Source organism: Thunnus thynnus, chromosome 22 (genome assembly GCF_963924715.1).
Source record: "Thunnus thynnus chromosome 22, fThuThy2.1, whole genome shotgun sequence".
NCBI classification, from domain to species: Eukaryota; Metazoa; Chordata; class Actinopteri; order Scombriformes; family Scombridae; genus Thunnus; species Thunnus thynnus.
Genome location: NC_089538.1, coordinates 24,951,414 through 24,965,852, shown reverse-complemented (window position 1 = coordinate 24,965,852; position 14,439 = coordinate 24,951,414). Strand labels below are relative to the sequence as shown.

At 37.1% G+C, this 14,439-nt stretch overlaps 2 protein-coding genes across 3 annotated transcripts; both read left to right on the top strand.

Annotated features, from left to right (window-relative positions):
• The first annotated feature begins 363 nt into the window (after positions 1–363).
• On the top strand, positions 364–5,049 carry LOC137174599 (ladderlectin-like). 2 transcript variants are annotated; one of them, XM_067579987.1, is made up of 5 exons: positions 364–670; positions 1,640–1,731; positions 1,837–1,971; positions 2,338–2,443; positions 4,339–5,049. In XM_067579987.1, the coding sequence occupies exons 1-5, from the start codon at positions 388–390 to the stop codon at positions 4,404–4,406; spliced, it is 684 nt and encodes a 227-aa protein (XP_067436088.1). In that variant the 5' UTR covers positions 364–387; the 3' UTR covers positions 4,407–5,049. The 2 variants fall into 2 exon arrangements, with proteins under 2 accessions (XP_067436088.1, XP_067436089.1); XM_067579988.1 differs by lacking the exon at positions 4,339–5,049 and adding an exon at positions 2,906–3,006.
• Positions 5,050–6,611: 1,562 nt separating this feature from the next.
• Positions 6,612–14,424, top strand: fgb (fibrinogen beta chain). The gene is made up of 13 exons (XM_067580146.1): positions 6,612–6,787; positions 7,338–7,370; positions 7,470–7,564; positions 7,755–7,857; positions 8,446–8,514; positions 8,710–8,824; positions 10,310–10,416; positions 10,691–10,805; positions 11,351–11,470; positions 11,868–11,990; positions 12,175–12,269; positions 12,668–12,858; positions 13,773–14,424. Exons 1-13 carry the CDS (start codon positions 6,707–6,709, stop codon positions 14,008–14,010), a joined length of 1,485 nt encoding a protein of 494 aa, XP_067436247.1. The 5' UTR covers positions 6,612–6,706; the 3' UTR covers positions 14,011–14,424.
• Positions 14,425–14,439: the final 15 nt, after the last annotated feature.

The window sequence follows — 14,439 nt, the reverse complement described above, 5'->3', positions numbered from 1 at the left end:
AAGACAAATTAAGTACATGTACAGGTATGACCTTTTTTCGCAACTTTGTAGTTATGTTCATTAAAAACTTGTTCTCATTATGTTGATTAAAAAACAAACAAACAAAAATCTGCATTTCTTTCAGCCTGAAGGTTTTGGAGCCGGGAGAGGAAACACTTTTCATAATGTAAAAATTATTGTCAGGTGGGGTCCTGGAAAATCTCCCTTATTTCAAAGCCAGTGCTGATAGGTATCAGTATCTAATGGGATGAAGGTAGAAATTACAAAAATGATACATTTTTCAGAAAAATGTTTGACTCTATGGACTCGATTTTGGAGCTCGTGAGATGGTTTTTGACTCCTTCGCTCCTGACTTATAACAGGCCACACTCCCTCTTCATCACCACCATGGAGCTACTCAGTGTGTCTCTGACGCTCTGCACCATTCTGACTCTGAGCCAAGCCATGCCACTCAACTCCTCCGTCTCCAGGCACATGGGTCAGTGTGAGTACATCATGCATCACAGCTTCGACACGATGGGAGCGTACGTCCCGCAGTGCGACGCCAACGGGAACTTCCTGCCGCAGCAGTGCTCGGGGTCGACCAGGTACTGCTGGTGCGTCAACGTCATCACTGGAGAGGAGATACCCAACACAAAGACGCCGCCGGGGATCATACAAGTTGACTGCTGTGAGTGATGACATGTGTGTGTCACATTTTTTTACTTGTTGTCGGATCATAAAGCTTAATATTGCTGGGTTGAGTTCTTGAAAAGTGGTGGAATGTAACTAACTAAAATTATTTAAGTACTGTACTCACTTAATACTCCACCATATTTCAGGGGCAAATATTGTACTTTTGAATTCATTTATCTACATTTGTCTATTTATTAACAGATATAGTTAGGAGTTACTTTGAAGATCAAGCTTTTGCCATAGACTAAAAATATAATGGACGTAGCCACCGTAATGTCACCTTTCACCCTGTGACGACCTGTCCCGTTCTGAGGCCTCAAGTTTGCATTTTGACCGTCGCCTTCTTGGATTTTTGGAGCCAGGAGTGACCATATTTTGACAAGAGGGTGGGGCTGACCATAGCACTATCTGCTAGCTTGGTTAGCACAATGCATGGTTAACTGTGATAATGCTAATGCTAATTTTCACCAGCAAAAATAGGCTTAAAACCATTTAAGCAAAATGTGCTTACCGGAAAAACTGAACATCCGACTCTTTAGAGAGTCTTTAAATTTGACCAAACACTGAACAAGACTTTTTTAGGCGACCAAAATGTCATAATTAACTTTAATGAACTGAAAACACTGAAAACGCGCTACGGCTACGGTTATGCTACAGCTATAGTCTGTGAATCTGGGGTTACACCATGGCTAAGTTACCTAAACAAGTTGTCACCATGGTAGCGACTTTTTAAACATAAGTTTGCCACGCCCCAACAGCATACGCTGCTTTATTGTCTATTTTACTCTAAATGGGACCATAATTTACAAAATGAACATTAGACTTGGAATGAAGATAAGCAATAAAACTAGGCACACTCTCTAGAACACAATTAGTACACATTTGATTTTAATGCTGAATTCTAATATTGTTTATGTTATTTGTGCAGCCGTATTTAAAGTATTTAAAATACATTTTTTTGTAGACAGGGATTTCTACTGCCCCTACGGCTGGTCCCGCTTTGGAAAACGGTGTTTCACCTTCATCAACAGCCCAAAGACATGGGTTGAAGCTGAGGTGAGGACAGATAGAGATGAATAGATTAAAAATGTCAATTCATTAATTTAGCCCTGGCGTGATGAAGACAATGACCAAAACTCCTTGCTGTCTTCTTCCCTGCAGAGTTACTGTCTGTTTGAACGTGCTAACCTAGCATCCATCCACAGTTACGATGAGAATCATTTCATCCAGGCTCTGACCAGAGGAGACACCTTCGACTTCCCTGAAACCTGGATTGGAGGCTTTGATGCCATACAAGTATATGGACATTGATATTTGAGAATTATTATTATTGTACATTTTTACACAAATACATAACCCGAACAGATATATTTTGGCAAAGTTCCCTAAATTTTAACATTGAATTGTGACAAAGATACTAGTAAGGGAAGATATTTTGCAGTTGACCAATAAATATTTCTATCAGATGAAAGCAACAGTAATTATGAGATGAATTTTGAATAGTGAACCCTACTGGGAATCCAACTGTTATGAGCTTAAATGTTAAAATGTTAAATCTTGAGCGTAGAGTTCAAAATACATAGAAAAACAGCCCATAAAACATGTAATGCACATGTAAAATGTAACTAACTTGCAAATGTTTCTGTGTTTGTCTGTCTGTAGCACTCTGTTTGGATGTGGAGCGACGGCTCCAAGTTCTACTACAACAACTGGTACACGGACTACAACGTTGAAAGAACGGAGAAGTGTCTGATGATGAATTATGGATGTAAATAAACTGCACATACACATGCATACAAACTTTTAATATTCATTAAAAAGTTTACACTCAGGATGAACATCTTGCTTGTGCTGCCATCTAGTGGTTGTTACCGGCTCTGTTGCCAGAGGACTTCGGCATTTTAATGCAAATGCTACATCACAGCAGGATAGTCACATGACCTCTGACTCTTAACCCCTAGAGGTCCATACGACAGGTTACTGTACTTAAACAAACAGCCTGCTGTTCTCTGTAAACTTGCTTAATTTATACTAACTGCACAGTGGATCGTACAGCCTCAGCTGAGACTGAATATTACATCAAAACATCCAAATATATCTAGTCAAGTAAATTTTATTTGTATCGCACCTTTCATACACAATGGCAGTTCAAGATGCTTAACATCAGCATAAAAGCAATCAACGTGATAAAATCACGTTAAAGCAACGTTAAAAAATATTCTGTACCCAGAACAAGATCCAGTTGGACAATCTCTGGGTCTAAGATTGTCCAGCTGCAAACATCTGGGAAACCGCGGCTGTGCGAGCCAATGGGAAGTGAGTAGGGTCTGACGTGAGGTACGTTTTACTTTATTGAATCTGTTTTGAAAAACGTTCACACATCACATTTTTCTGATTAAGACTCTAAGCAGCGTTAACATCGTGTTTTTTGTCAGGTAAAAAACTAGACAATTACTCATTCTTGTAAAGTGTAAAATAAATATTGGGCTAAATTACCCAATTATTCGATTTTAGTGAATTGCGCTGCCTTCAAACCATAAACATACTAGGGGTGTGCCTGAATACAAATACGTTATTCGACAAAGCACAAATAGTGTTTTTTTTTACAAATATTTGTTTCATACAAATATTTTAAAAATTATTCGTTTTCAGGAAGAAAAAAAACATGTTAAATACCAGAGTGCAGGTCGGTTACATCACTATCTCAGTGTCTCTCCTCTGCTCCGCTGTGACGTCTATCAGCAGGTCTCAACGAGGGGAGTCACATCCACCTGCTACATGATGCACATTTCCTCATTTGGACATCACTCCCGGAGTTGAAGGTGTTCCCCAGAGATAAAACTGAACTAAAGACACAAATGAAGCGCTCCCAAGGGAACACTTCATGAACACTTATTGTAACACTTTAATTTCCTAAAATTAAAAGCGTAATAAAAACAAAAACTTTTTTTCCACTTTTATTCGAATACAAATACAAATACTGGGCCCTCTGCACATCCCTAATACATACAAAACAATATAGAAATTAAAAAATATATATTTTCTGTAATTTTTTTAAACTACATCCCTCTCAGGATTATAAGGTACCTATGCTTCGTTAACAAACACAAAATCACAGAATACAATCAGCTTATGTTTAAAAACACTGTTTGCATTAAGTTGGACAGTTTTCTCTTTATTTCACTCTGCAAACGTTAAAATGCTAAGTTGGTTATGATAGTTAGAAACATATTTATAAGAGACTGAAGACAATGTTATATTTGCACTGTAATACTATAACATTTCACTCTTATGTTGCCTTCTTTAATTGTTTTTTCCCCAGAAGTGATAGTACTGTTACACTCTCAGTCTGAACTGTTGTTTGTGACAGAAAAGGAAGTGACGCTTCTCATCTAGTCTCTTCCTATTGGCTCACAGACCTGATGTTCAATATGTCAGTCACTAAAAGTCTAACCCTGCCCGCACAGAAAGTTTACTGACGAGAAGGAAATGTCAGACTGAATAATATGCTGATAATAAAACATCATTCAGTCTGAATATTAAGCTAAAGATTTTACACCTGTGAAGGATCTGGTATGATAGTCCTACCTACAGTCAACATTTTCATTGTATTTACAGCTTGAAAACCCACAAAGTCAAATAATTCTGTCCTCCATTTTGCAGATGAGCATAACTGGAACTACGCCTCCTGCAATGAAAGTCTCCCTTTCGTTTGTGCCAAGAGGATCTGAACTCAGACCTGACTCTGCTGCACCCGACAGCTGGAGTGACGTTTCCTCTCATTTCATTCCTTGTTTTTGTTAAATATCATCAATAATATTACGCACACACATAGCTTTTAGAGGTTTTGTTTTGTCTTTTAGAGGTTAATTTTGTTTGCAAAGATGTGACTTCCCCAGATGTGGCCCGAGTCTAACTAATCCACCAGCAAATATTTGATCCAGATGAATCCATCTGATTCGGGGCTAACCAGTCTAACCCGTCTCATATCTGGACCAGTGTATAACCTTTTAAGTACTAAATTACTTTTTTTTTTTTAAATGTGTCAATAAAAATGTACAACACTGAACTGTGAAAGCATTTGTCTCACAAAATAAGGACATTTTCTACATACATGGACAACACAATGAGTTTCAAACTAAAAGTATGAATGGTGTAAACAGAACCTGGTATCTGGTATCTATTTCTTTCATCAAGTTAGTAATTTGTGCCATCAAATTATTAAAATGTCCCTTTTATTACTAATAAAAAGTATACTTCCTTCCCTCCATTCATTCAGTCATTCATTGGCTTTGAAGCAACTCTTTGTAAGAGTAATACATAGATGTGACAGTCAACATTTTCTAATAAAGTGAACTTTTATATTTTTTTTAAATGAACTTTTATGTTTTTTAGATATAGAATATCTCATAAATAGGATACTAATATCACAAAACAACAAAGAAGGTTTGTCACTCAGCAGCAGATGAGCAAAAACAAGAGATAATAAACACGATGACAGATTTAGAAGCACATGTGTGACACACAGGTGAGTCATTACAGTTCGACTCACGAATAAGACGCCTTGGTTTTGAAAATGATGAGTCAGATGATGTTCTGTTCACACGCTGATAATATGGGGACATTAGTCTGTTCGTACACCTACGCTGTGGAGACACATGGGATTAAATTTGCTTTTGGTGTTAAAGTTTGAACCTGAAACCTTTTAACGTACATTGATGTTACGGTGAGATGTCAGAATTACTGGTTAGGCAGCTTATGGTTTAGGCTGATAAATCATAAATGTATAACATTAAGTTAATAAATGTCCACACTTCTATAATAGTACAAGTTGATGTTTGCATTTGTGTCTGTTGAGGCCTTTGATTTCGTAACGCGGCACCTCGTACCCTTTTGGACTCGGAACAAACAGTCGCTCCATTGCTCAACTGTTTTTCCTGAAAGTGATGGACTGCAACGTCTACACAGAGAACATTTATATAGTAATAATAGTAATAACAATTAACTAAAGAGAAAAGTATAATAAATCAAGCAAATCTCAATGTTCAAAATCTTTGAAAGATGCCTTTATTAGAGGTAAAGTAATTAACCCCTTTAGATCACATGACCCATCCTTCTTAATTTAAATGCACTTCTGTATGAGGGGCCAAGCAAGCCATAATTCATTGTAGCCCTCTCATATACTTTTTCATTTTCTTATACATATTGTATTTATTAGGGCTGCAACAATTAGCTGATCAATCAATTAGTCAATAGAAAAATTAATCAGTAACTATTTTGATATAATTGATTAATCATTTCAAGTTGTTTTTTCAATCAAAACACCAACATTTTATAGTTTCAGGTTCCCAGTTGTGAGAATTATCAGCAGCTTTTTTGATCTCTTTGGTCTCAGGTCATGAATCAGGAAGGATTATTTCCCAACAAGTAGTTTATTGTTTAAACATGATTCCAGGAGTACAATTCTGATTGAGAAATACTGAATCTTTTACTTGTTTTGTTGGTTGATATATATTTCCAGCCTGGATTAACTCTTCATGATTATTGCCTACACCTGATTTAAACCAGATAAATGTTTAAGACAATTCTGCAACCCCTGGGTTTTTAAAAAACATCTCAAACTAAATACATAATTCAGAACTTAATCTGAAAAACAATATTGCTTTTCTCAGTTTCTTTACATTTTGGAGATGGAACTAACTGGAAACTGCTTATAGACATATGTTCAGTAAATTCTGACTTATCAGTAAACTCTTTAGTTGTTTTTGCCCTTTTGTTCCTTCACAAACCTCAGCTTGACCATGTAAAGCGATGACTCAGGTTGGGTAAACTGTCCCAGCAGGTATTGACCAATTTCCACAGATCAATAAAAGTTGGGGGAGGACATCCACACACACAGAGAGAGAGACAGACAGAGGATAAATACTTGGTCAAATCACATTTGAGGGACAGGAAAAGAGGTGAAGGCACACTGAAGACAGCGGAGTGATTGACCCGAATTTGAGAAAAGTAACTTTATTGACAGTAGACAATGAAGACGCTACTGTTGCTGTGTCTCTGTGTGTTTGTTGCCTGGGCTCACGACGATCTGGACTATGATGACTATGGCTTGGTGAGTGAACGAAATCATTATCAAGATCCAAACACTTCAAAAGATACCGAATTTGTCAGACTGAATATCGAGGACATGTGAACATATTATTACCCACAAAATGTCTATTTGATGGAATGACAGCCAAGAGTTTGAATATTTTAGAGTAAACATTATTAAAATATATATTATTGAAATTTTACTTGAAGGATCAGACTTTTTAGTTATTTTAGTTTTTGTGTTCCCCAAAATCAGGAAGCAGATTCAAAGTCTGTCTTCATCATAATGCTAGAAATAGCATTCTTGAATTATATACCAATCAAATATCCAATTAAGTTAATCATTGTGTGATTATATATATATATATATATATATATATATATATATATATATATATATATATATATATATATATATATATTATAAGACAATCTAATCAATACTTCTATAGCACCAAAAGCACCAGAACTCACATCATAAAGTGTCCATTTACAATCTCAAACATGATAGAAAAAATTATATTTATCTTCCAGTGTGTTCACAGAAGTTTCCTGTTGTTTTCCTTTTATAGGACCCCACGGGCGCAGCAGCGGGAAGTGGAGGGGTACGTAGAACAAATATGCTTCACTTATTTTAGTAATGTCATTACCTTACTTCTGTTGTTCATCATGTCTTTTTTCCTCTTGTTTCATCGCATGCCCAGGCTCTACATGCTCGTGGTCACCGTCCACTTTCGAGGGGAGGTGACAGGTACACCCCTAGCCAACATAACCCACCGCCTATAACCGGCACCGGCAGGTACGTTCACATGAAGACACATGACAAAAAAATAATAATAAAAGAAAGAAAGATAGACTGACAATTATAATACATTCTAATGCAGTCGTCCACACTGCAAACACTATCTGACTTCATATGATAATTAGTCATCAGTGTCTTTCAGTGTGTGTTTGATATGTTGGTGAAGTGTCTCTCACTCTGTGATCAGATACCGTGAACGCCAAACCCAATCCCGAGGCGGAAAACCAACCGCCCAGGAGAAGGTGGAGCAGCCGGAGGCAGGAGGATGCACACACGCCTCAGAGGAGATGGTAGGAGGAGCCAGCCGTGGATGTGACATGTTTTAGTTCAGTAGTTCAGTGACGACAGAGTGCATAGATGATACAGTACTGCTGACCATTTTCAAAAGCATACCATTAGTTTGTAGACCGCTTGCTTCCAGACAGCCAGTGGTTTCAATTCATTTTAGGATGCAATGAAAATCAACAGACAGAAATTAAACTTTTTGTATTCCATAATTCCTTTAACATTAGTAATCCCTCATTATTTTAGTTCAGATTGTCGTTTCATGATAATGAAGTCTGTAGTCTGCTGCCAAAGAGCAACACTTTCATTTAAATCTCTTATGTTGGAGCGTCTTTGAAGTAGGAAAATGCTTTTTTGTGCTTAATTCTTCCGCAGTAATGACATAATAGTGACAAATGCTGGTGTAAGTGCTAATGTAAAGTATTCAGAACTGCCAGTAAATGGTTCTACAAGTAAAGATAGAACAACAAAAACTTATTTCCTGTTTGGAATAGTGAGCGATGATATAAAAGGAGAAAAAAGAACAATAAATGTTTTAAAAGTATTTTAGTCACAGATGTACAGAAAACTAACTACGTTTTTCTGTCCACCAGGGTGTTCTGTGTCCCAATGGCTGCGAGCTGAAGACCATGCTGCAGAAGCAGGAGAGGAACGTCAAGAGTGTAAATGAAAGCTCATTTGCTTTTCTATTTTTCTATTTTTCCCTTCACTTCTTATTTCCTTGTCTCGGCTTGTCACAAGAGCTTTTGTAGGGACCACAAATCAGGCTGGAAATCAGTTTCAACTAAGATTTTCTGTGTCAAAATTGGTCAAAATTTGAATGAACTGAATTGACTGATCTGTTGTTTTTCTCACAGAGCATCGTTGAACTCAAGCCTCAGGTGGATGACTTGACCCGCTCTACTAACAACATCTACAACTATGTCAACAGCATGTCCTTCACTCTGAGGGAGAGACAGAGAGTTATCGGTGGTAAGTGATGAAAAAGCATGCCTGATGATTTTTGTTCCATGAATAGTAAGAAAAGATAATACACCATGATGGCCTAATGTTGCATCAGCCTGATGATGTTGGTGAATTGTGGTCTTTGGAATGAAAAATGAGTCTGCCATTCCAAAAAGGTGCAAAAGTCAACACTTTACTTTACAGGTTGGTAATTTCTTAAGAATTTTCTGATCAATAAATTACAATTAATTGTTTGTATTGTATTTTAGTCAGGGCAGAGCAGGTTAGCTAAGCATGCAAAAATGTGAAATATGTCAACAACATATCATATACAGTATCAATAATAAAGTTTCCAATGATAAATTAATAACGGATGATAATTTCATTTGGATTAAATGAAACTTAAAATAAATATAAACCAAATACTGTAATTTCAAGTTAAAGACAACTTTTTTTTCTTTTTCAATTATTTACAATAATATGAGAAACTTTATAAAAGAGACTTTTTTGTATAAAAGCTTTGATTATTCCAAAAGCTAAATATTTTTGGGGGTAAAGACATTATTGTCTTTAAAAAAAACATATAAATTTGTTCCAAATTTGCAAAATATATTGGGTATAACTTTTTTTGTGATGGTTCTTCCAAAAAGGCTATTACAACAGAAGTGGAAGCTCACTGCCAGCAAAAAGTATTTTTTCAGTTAGATTCTTCCTTTTTTAAATCATTTTTACCCCTAAAAATAAAGAATAAATAAACAATTTGAAAATTGCTCAAGCTTAAAACAAGAAAATTACCTGTATTGTATCTATAATGGTGATGGCTACTGTACATCACCATTGCCATCACATTAATTGTTTCTGTGTATCATCAGCATCATTGTCATCATCCCTGCCGACAATACTTTTATGTTCGGACCATAAACTTCAATCCAAAATATGGAGCCTTTTGTTTTAAGTGCTATAGGTTTTACTGCCAATGCAAACAAAAATGGCCTGAAGGGGCAACCCTGTCACGTGAAAAATGAAAATGTTTATTAAAGATTCTGATGTACACAAATCCCAAATGTGCACAAAAAACAGTTTGCGGTCTCAAAAGTGAAAATATTTGGTCTGTAAGATGCCAAAAATTGTGAAAATGCCTGTCACAATTTCCTAAATTCCAATGTGAAATGTTTATATTACTAGTTTTTTTTCGACCAACAGTCCAAAACCCAAAGATATTTTTTAAAGTTTATAATGATATAAAATGCAAAAACAAAGAAATTGAATTGAAATGCTAAAACCAATTAATTTTTGGTATTTCTTGCTAGAAAAAACGATGTTAATGACTAATTGTTTCAGCTCTAGAACTATTACGTCAAATATCAGGGAGACTTGGATAAAGCATTAACATGGACTTATTGTGCGCTTATTGTGTTTGTACAATGTAATCATGTATAAAGACATTTTCTCATATCTTAGAATTTGTTTTCTATATTTCCCTTAATTTCCTCCATCTTTTCCTCCTCTCAGACAACAGCAGGGTGATGAGTCAGTACACTGATCAAGTGGAGGAACAACATGCCTACATCAAGAACACAGTCGACACTGTCTTCCCTTCCAACATCAGAATACTGAGTGTAAGTAAAGATGATACAGCTCAAACAAAGGAAACGTTGTGTATGTTGATGTTATGTTATTATGTTATGTTAAAATTCTAAAATGTTTCTTTTTTATTTGTAAGTAATAAAGTATCATCTTGTAAAGGTCTAATGTTGCATATAAATCAATCCCAAAAACAGTCAAAACTCAATGACATCACTTGAGAGGGATCAACAGATCCCAAGATCTGTAGTATCCAACCTCAAGACCGCAAACACTGTTAATGTACAGTATAATGTGTTGTGACTACAGGGGGTCCTGGACAAGATCAGGCAGAAGATCCAGAAGCTGGAGAAGGCCATCCAAGCCCAAAGGGAAGCATGCAAGGAGCCATGCACAACCAAATGTCCCATACCTGTCGTGTCTGGTAAGTTTGGGGCTTTTTAGTGCCCCCTAGAGGCTGTAACATTAATTAAATGCCACACTATGAAAGTTTTAGTGGACACAATCAAATGAAAGGTTTATCCTCTAGGGAACAGGAATGGGATCTATAAATGCTGTGATAAATGTGTTGATAGATAAGGACATAACCACCATCAGGTATCTATACTAATGGGGAAATAAGGTCAGTAGTTACCTTGCTTTGGACCAAAGTATTGGACGGACAAATAAACAGACAAACCCACCAACATCGCCATCTTTAGGACCTATTGGTAAAAATACAACAGAAGTCAATAAAGTAGATTGTGTACATTCTTATTTTACCCCAGATACAAAAGTTACTTAAACTGCGAGTTGCTTCTGTGGTCTTTGACGGAAGATATTAGGAACACTGGCGGGACATATCAGACATCTAAATCATTAATATTCATCAGTTTCAATGTATATTTGTCAGCCCTTCATACAACAATCTAAAAGTATATACATGTACAGATATTTTTGTGTGTTTAACCCATCTCCTGCATGATTCAGGCAAGGAGTGCGAGGACGTCTTCCGTCGTGGAGGAAGAGACTCCCAGATGTATCTTATCAGGCCCGACGCCTTCTACCCTCCATACAAGGTCTTCTGTGATCAGACTACCCAGAATGGAGGTAAGAATATAAATTGTAGGCCACATACACTAATTCTTAAATGACTTGATTTGTTTCTGTACAAAAATCCAATTTTGACCTTCAATTTTCTTGACAGGTATTCCACATAGGTTTTAAAAGCCAGTCTAGTATTGACCCAGATTCTCAAGTATTTATAAAATTTTAACAATGTGAGAGCCCTGAAGGGTATGGATATGGGCAAATGGCTGGATACTCTTGAGAATAGCATACATTTTATTTTGTCAGAATTTAAAACAAGTCTATGTTTGAAGAGAGATTTTAAATGTATCAAAAGCAGACTTTAGATTTGTAATTGCTATTAGCGTATAAAACAGTATCATCTGCATAAAAGTGCACGTTTCAATGTACATTAAGAGAACCTCTTTTACTCTCCCAGGATGGCTTCTCATCCAGAGCAGGCTTGATGGCAGTGTCGACTTCGGCCGACGCTGGGACGATTATCGACGTGGTTTTGGAAACATCGCCTTTGATGTCGGCAAGGGTCACTGCCAAACTCCTGGTAAGACATTCACAATATAAAACCAGAGACGAGGGGTTGTGTTGAATGAGGCACAACCTACCTAGTGGGATGGAGACCATTTTATTATCTTAAACATGTATGTTGTATAGCTTTGACTTAATTTCTGCATTATTCCAGTAATTTGTGCTTGACTAGCATACCTTTCTCCTCCATCATGTAACAGGTGAATACTGGCTGGGTAACGATCGCATCAGTCAGGTGACCAAGATGGGCCCCACTGAGGTTCTCATTGAGATGGAGGATTGGACAGGAGCCAAGGTGAGTCATGAAGACTTCTAGGTCAGCCCTGGATGGGATTTTAAAGACATGAATCTTGTTAAAAATGAGTTTTGGTTTCCTATGGATGCACATGATCCTGTTTCATGGAAAACTTTGGATTCCTCATGGTTTACTCACTACATGCCAGCATGTAAATACTCAAAACAATGAATGATTTGCAGATTTTTGAACAATCTAATGTCTTTTAAGACTATTACATGAATCCTCCACTATGTGCTACCCCTAACATCCTGTTTAGATTTTATTTTACACCCTAATACCTTTATAATGGTTTTACTTGACAAGTTAATCAGCAAATACAAGTTTTCCCCCTACCCCTTCTTCAAGTCTCTATTAGAAAGGAAAGACAACTTCCAACGGTTTCTTCTATCATTTAGGTCCACGCCCAGTATAGCCACTTCACCATCCAATCAGAGTCGTCCAACTACATCATGGCAGTTGATGGTTATTCCGGTAACGCTGGCAACTGTTTCCTGGATGGATCCTTGGAACTCTTTGGTGAAAACCGCACCATGACCATACACAACGGCATGCAGTTCAGCACCTATGACAGAGACAATGACAACTGGTAGGTGTCCTGTTTGTGAGCATATTCAAAAGATTATGGTAACGGTTATAAAACCAACAAGTCCTCCAAACAAACCAACAAAATACATAATTTGCTTTACAAAACAACCCATTTGAGTGTTTTCTGATATGATGCCCTTATCAAACTTTTATCAGCATATTTTATTAGTCAAAAATCATTACAAAAATGTTTATGACAGTTTTCTGACATGTTACCTCTACAGTAAAAGTTTGGTAATATTTAGTTACAAAAACTACTTGGTTAAGGTTAGAGAACGATTATGCTCATGACTGAAAGAAAACAAAGTTGACTGTGGGTCGGCAATGGGAAATGAACAGTAGTCTCTCGTGTCAAAATCACACTCCTTTAATACACTCACCCTGACCACCCTGTTTCAGGCTCCATATCAACTTTGTGCCACTTCCATCTTTGCTCCTGACAGACAACAATCATACTTCACACCGACACTATAGGATCTTTTCACGAACATAGGTTGTTTTAAGAATTTGAACAAAAGATAGATGGGATGATAGATGAGCAGTAATCTATCTTACGCTAACGCTACAAAAAGTTCACACTGTTTAATGAAGAGACATATTTCTACCACCATGGTCGTCCTGTCTCATAATTGTCTAAAAACATCTTTAGTGAAGCTGTTTGTTCTATAGCAGAGCAGGGTTAAATAAAAGAGTCTGATAAGTGACAACAGCTTCATTCCCAGGTTAGCACTGTCAAGACTGTTTTCCATTTCTCAGTGGCACAAATTCACATGTTAAAGTTAATTTGAACTTGCCATGAAAGATTTTGCCACAAAATACCACTGTTTCAAATGTTTGTGTGAAATGCTTTGTTTTCATGCAGTCATTTTATAAGTCAGTGTCAGACTTATCTCTGTCTCTGTTTGCTTTAACCAGGATCCCGGGCGATCCCTCCAAACAGTGCTCCAGGGAGGACGGAGGCGGCTGGTGGTACAACCGCTGCCACTCTGCCAATCCCAATGGCCGATACTACATAGGTGGAGCCTACACACGCCATATGGCCAAGCATGGCACAGACGACGGTGTGGTGTGGATGAACTGGAAGGGAAGCTGGTATTCGCTCAAGGCCATCAGCATGAAGGTCCGGCCTTTCTTTCCTAAGTCCGCCAGATAAACATGTCGGAGGGTTTCGGCACATATAACACGTACAGGACACCACCAGACAAACTGAGCCACCAGAATTATGATTTGTAATTTTCAAACAATATTGAAGTGTTTCTTTCATTTTGGCAGTAACCTGTATGTTGATGGACACAACACAGTTACACACAACTTATAAGTAAGAAATAAAAACACTGAAGATATAGAAAACAAAATTGTAAGAGAAAAGTTATATGCAGCACTAAGCTCATTAAACTTAATGTCAAATAAACTCATGTCTACAGAAAAAGAGAGAAACCTGACTGGTTGTGAGTAAATGTACTGTGATCTGTCCTTTCTTGTTATATGTGAAGCCTTCAGTGTGCACTACCAGGACAAGTTGATGCCAACTGTCCTCCGCTACTCAATAAACACATTGAGGAACATATTTTCTGTCTGGTCT

What these genes read in the sequence shown, in the direction of transcription:
- LOC137174599 (XM_067579987.1), top strand. Translation starts at nt 388, where the DNA reads ATGGAGCTACTCAGTGTGTCTCTGACGCTCTGCACCATTCTGACTCTG. An exon ending in AGACATGGGTTGAAGCTGAG is followed by an intron (nt 1,732 to 1,836) that starts GTGAGGACAGAT and finishes TCTTCCCTGCAG; the next exon opens with AGTTACTGTCTGTTTGAACG. An exon ending in TCTGATGATGAATTATGGAT is followed by an intron (nt 2,444 to 4,338) that starts GTAAATAAACTG and finishes TCCATTTTGCAG; the next exon opens with ATGAGCATAACTGGAACTAC.
- fgb (XM_067580146.1), top strand. Translation starts at nt 6,707, where the DNA reads ATGAAGACGCTACTGTTGCTGTGTCTCTGTGTGTTTGTTGCCTGGGCT. An exon ending in GGGTCACTGCCAAACTCCTG is followed by an intron (nt 11,991 to 12,174) that starts GTAAGACATTCA and finishes ATCATGTAACAG; the next exon opens with GTGAATACTGGCTGGGTAAC. An exon ending in AGGATTGGACAGGAGCCAAG is followed by an intron (nt 12,270 to 12,667) that starts GTGAGTCATGAA and finishes TCTATCATTTAG; the next exon opens with GTCCACGCCCAGTATAGCCA.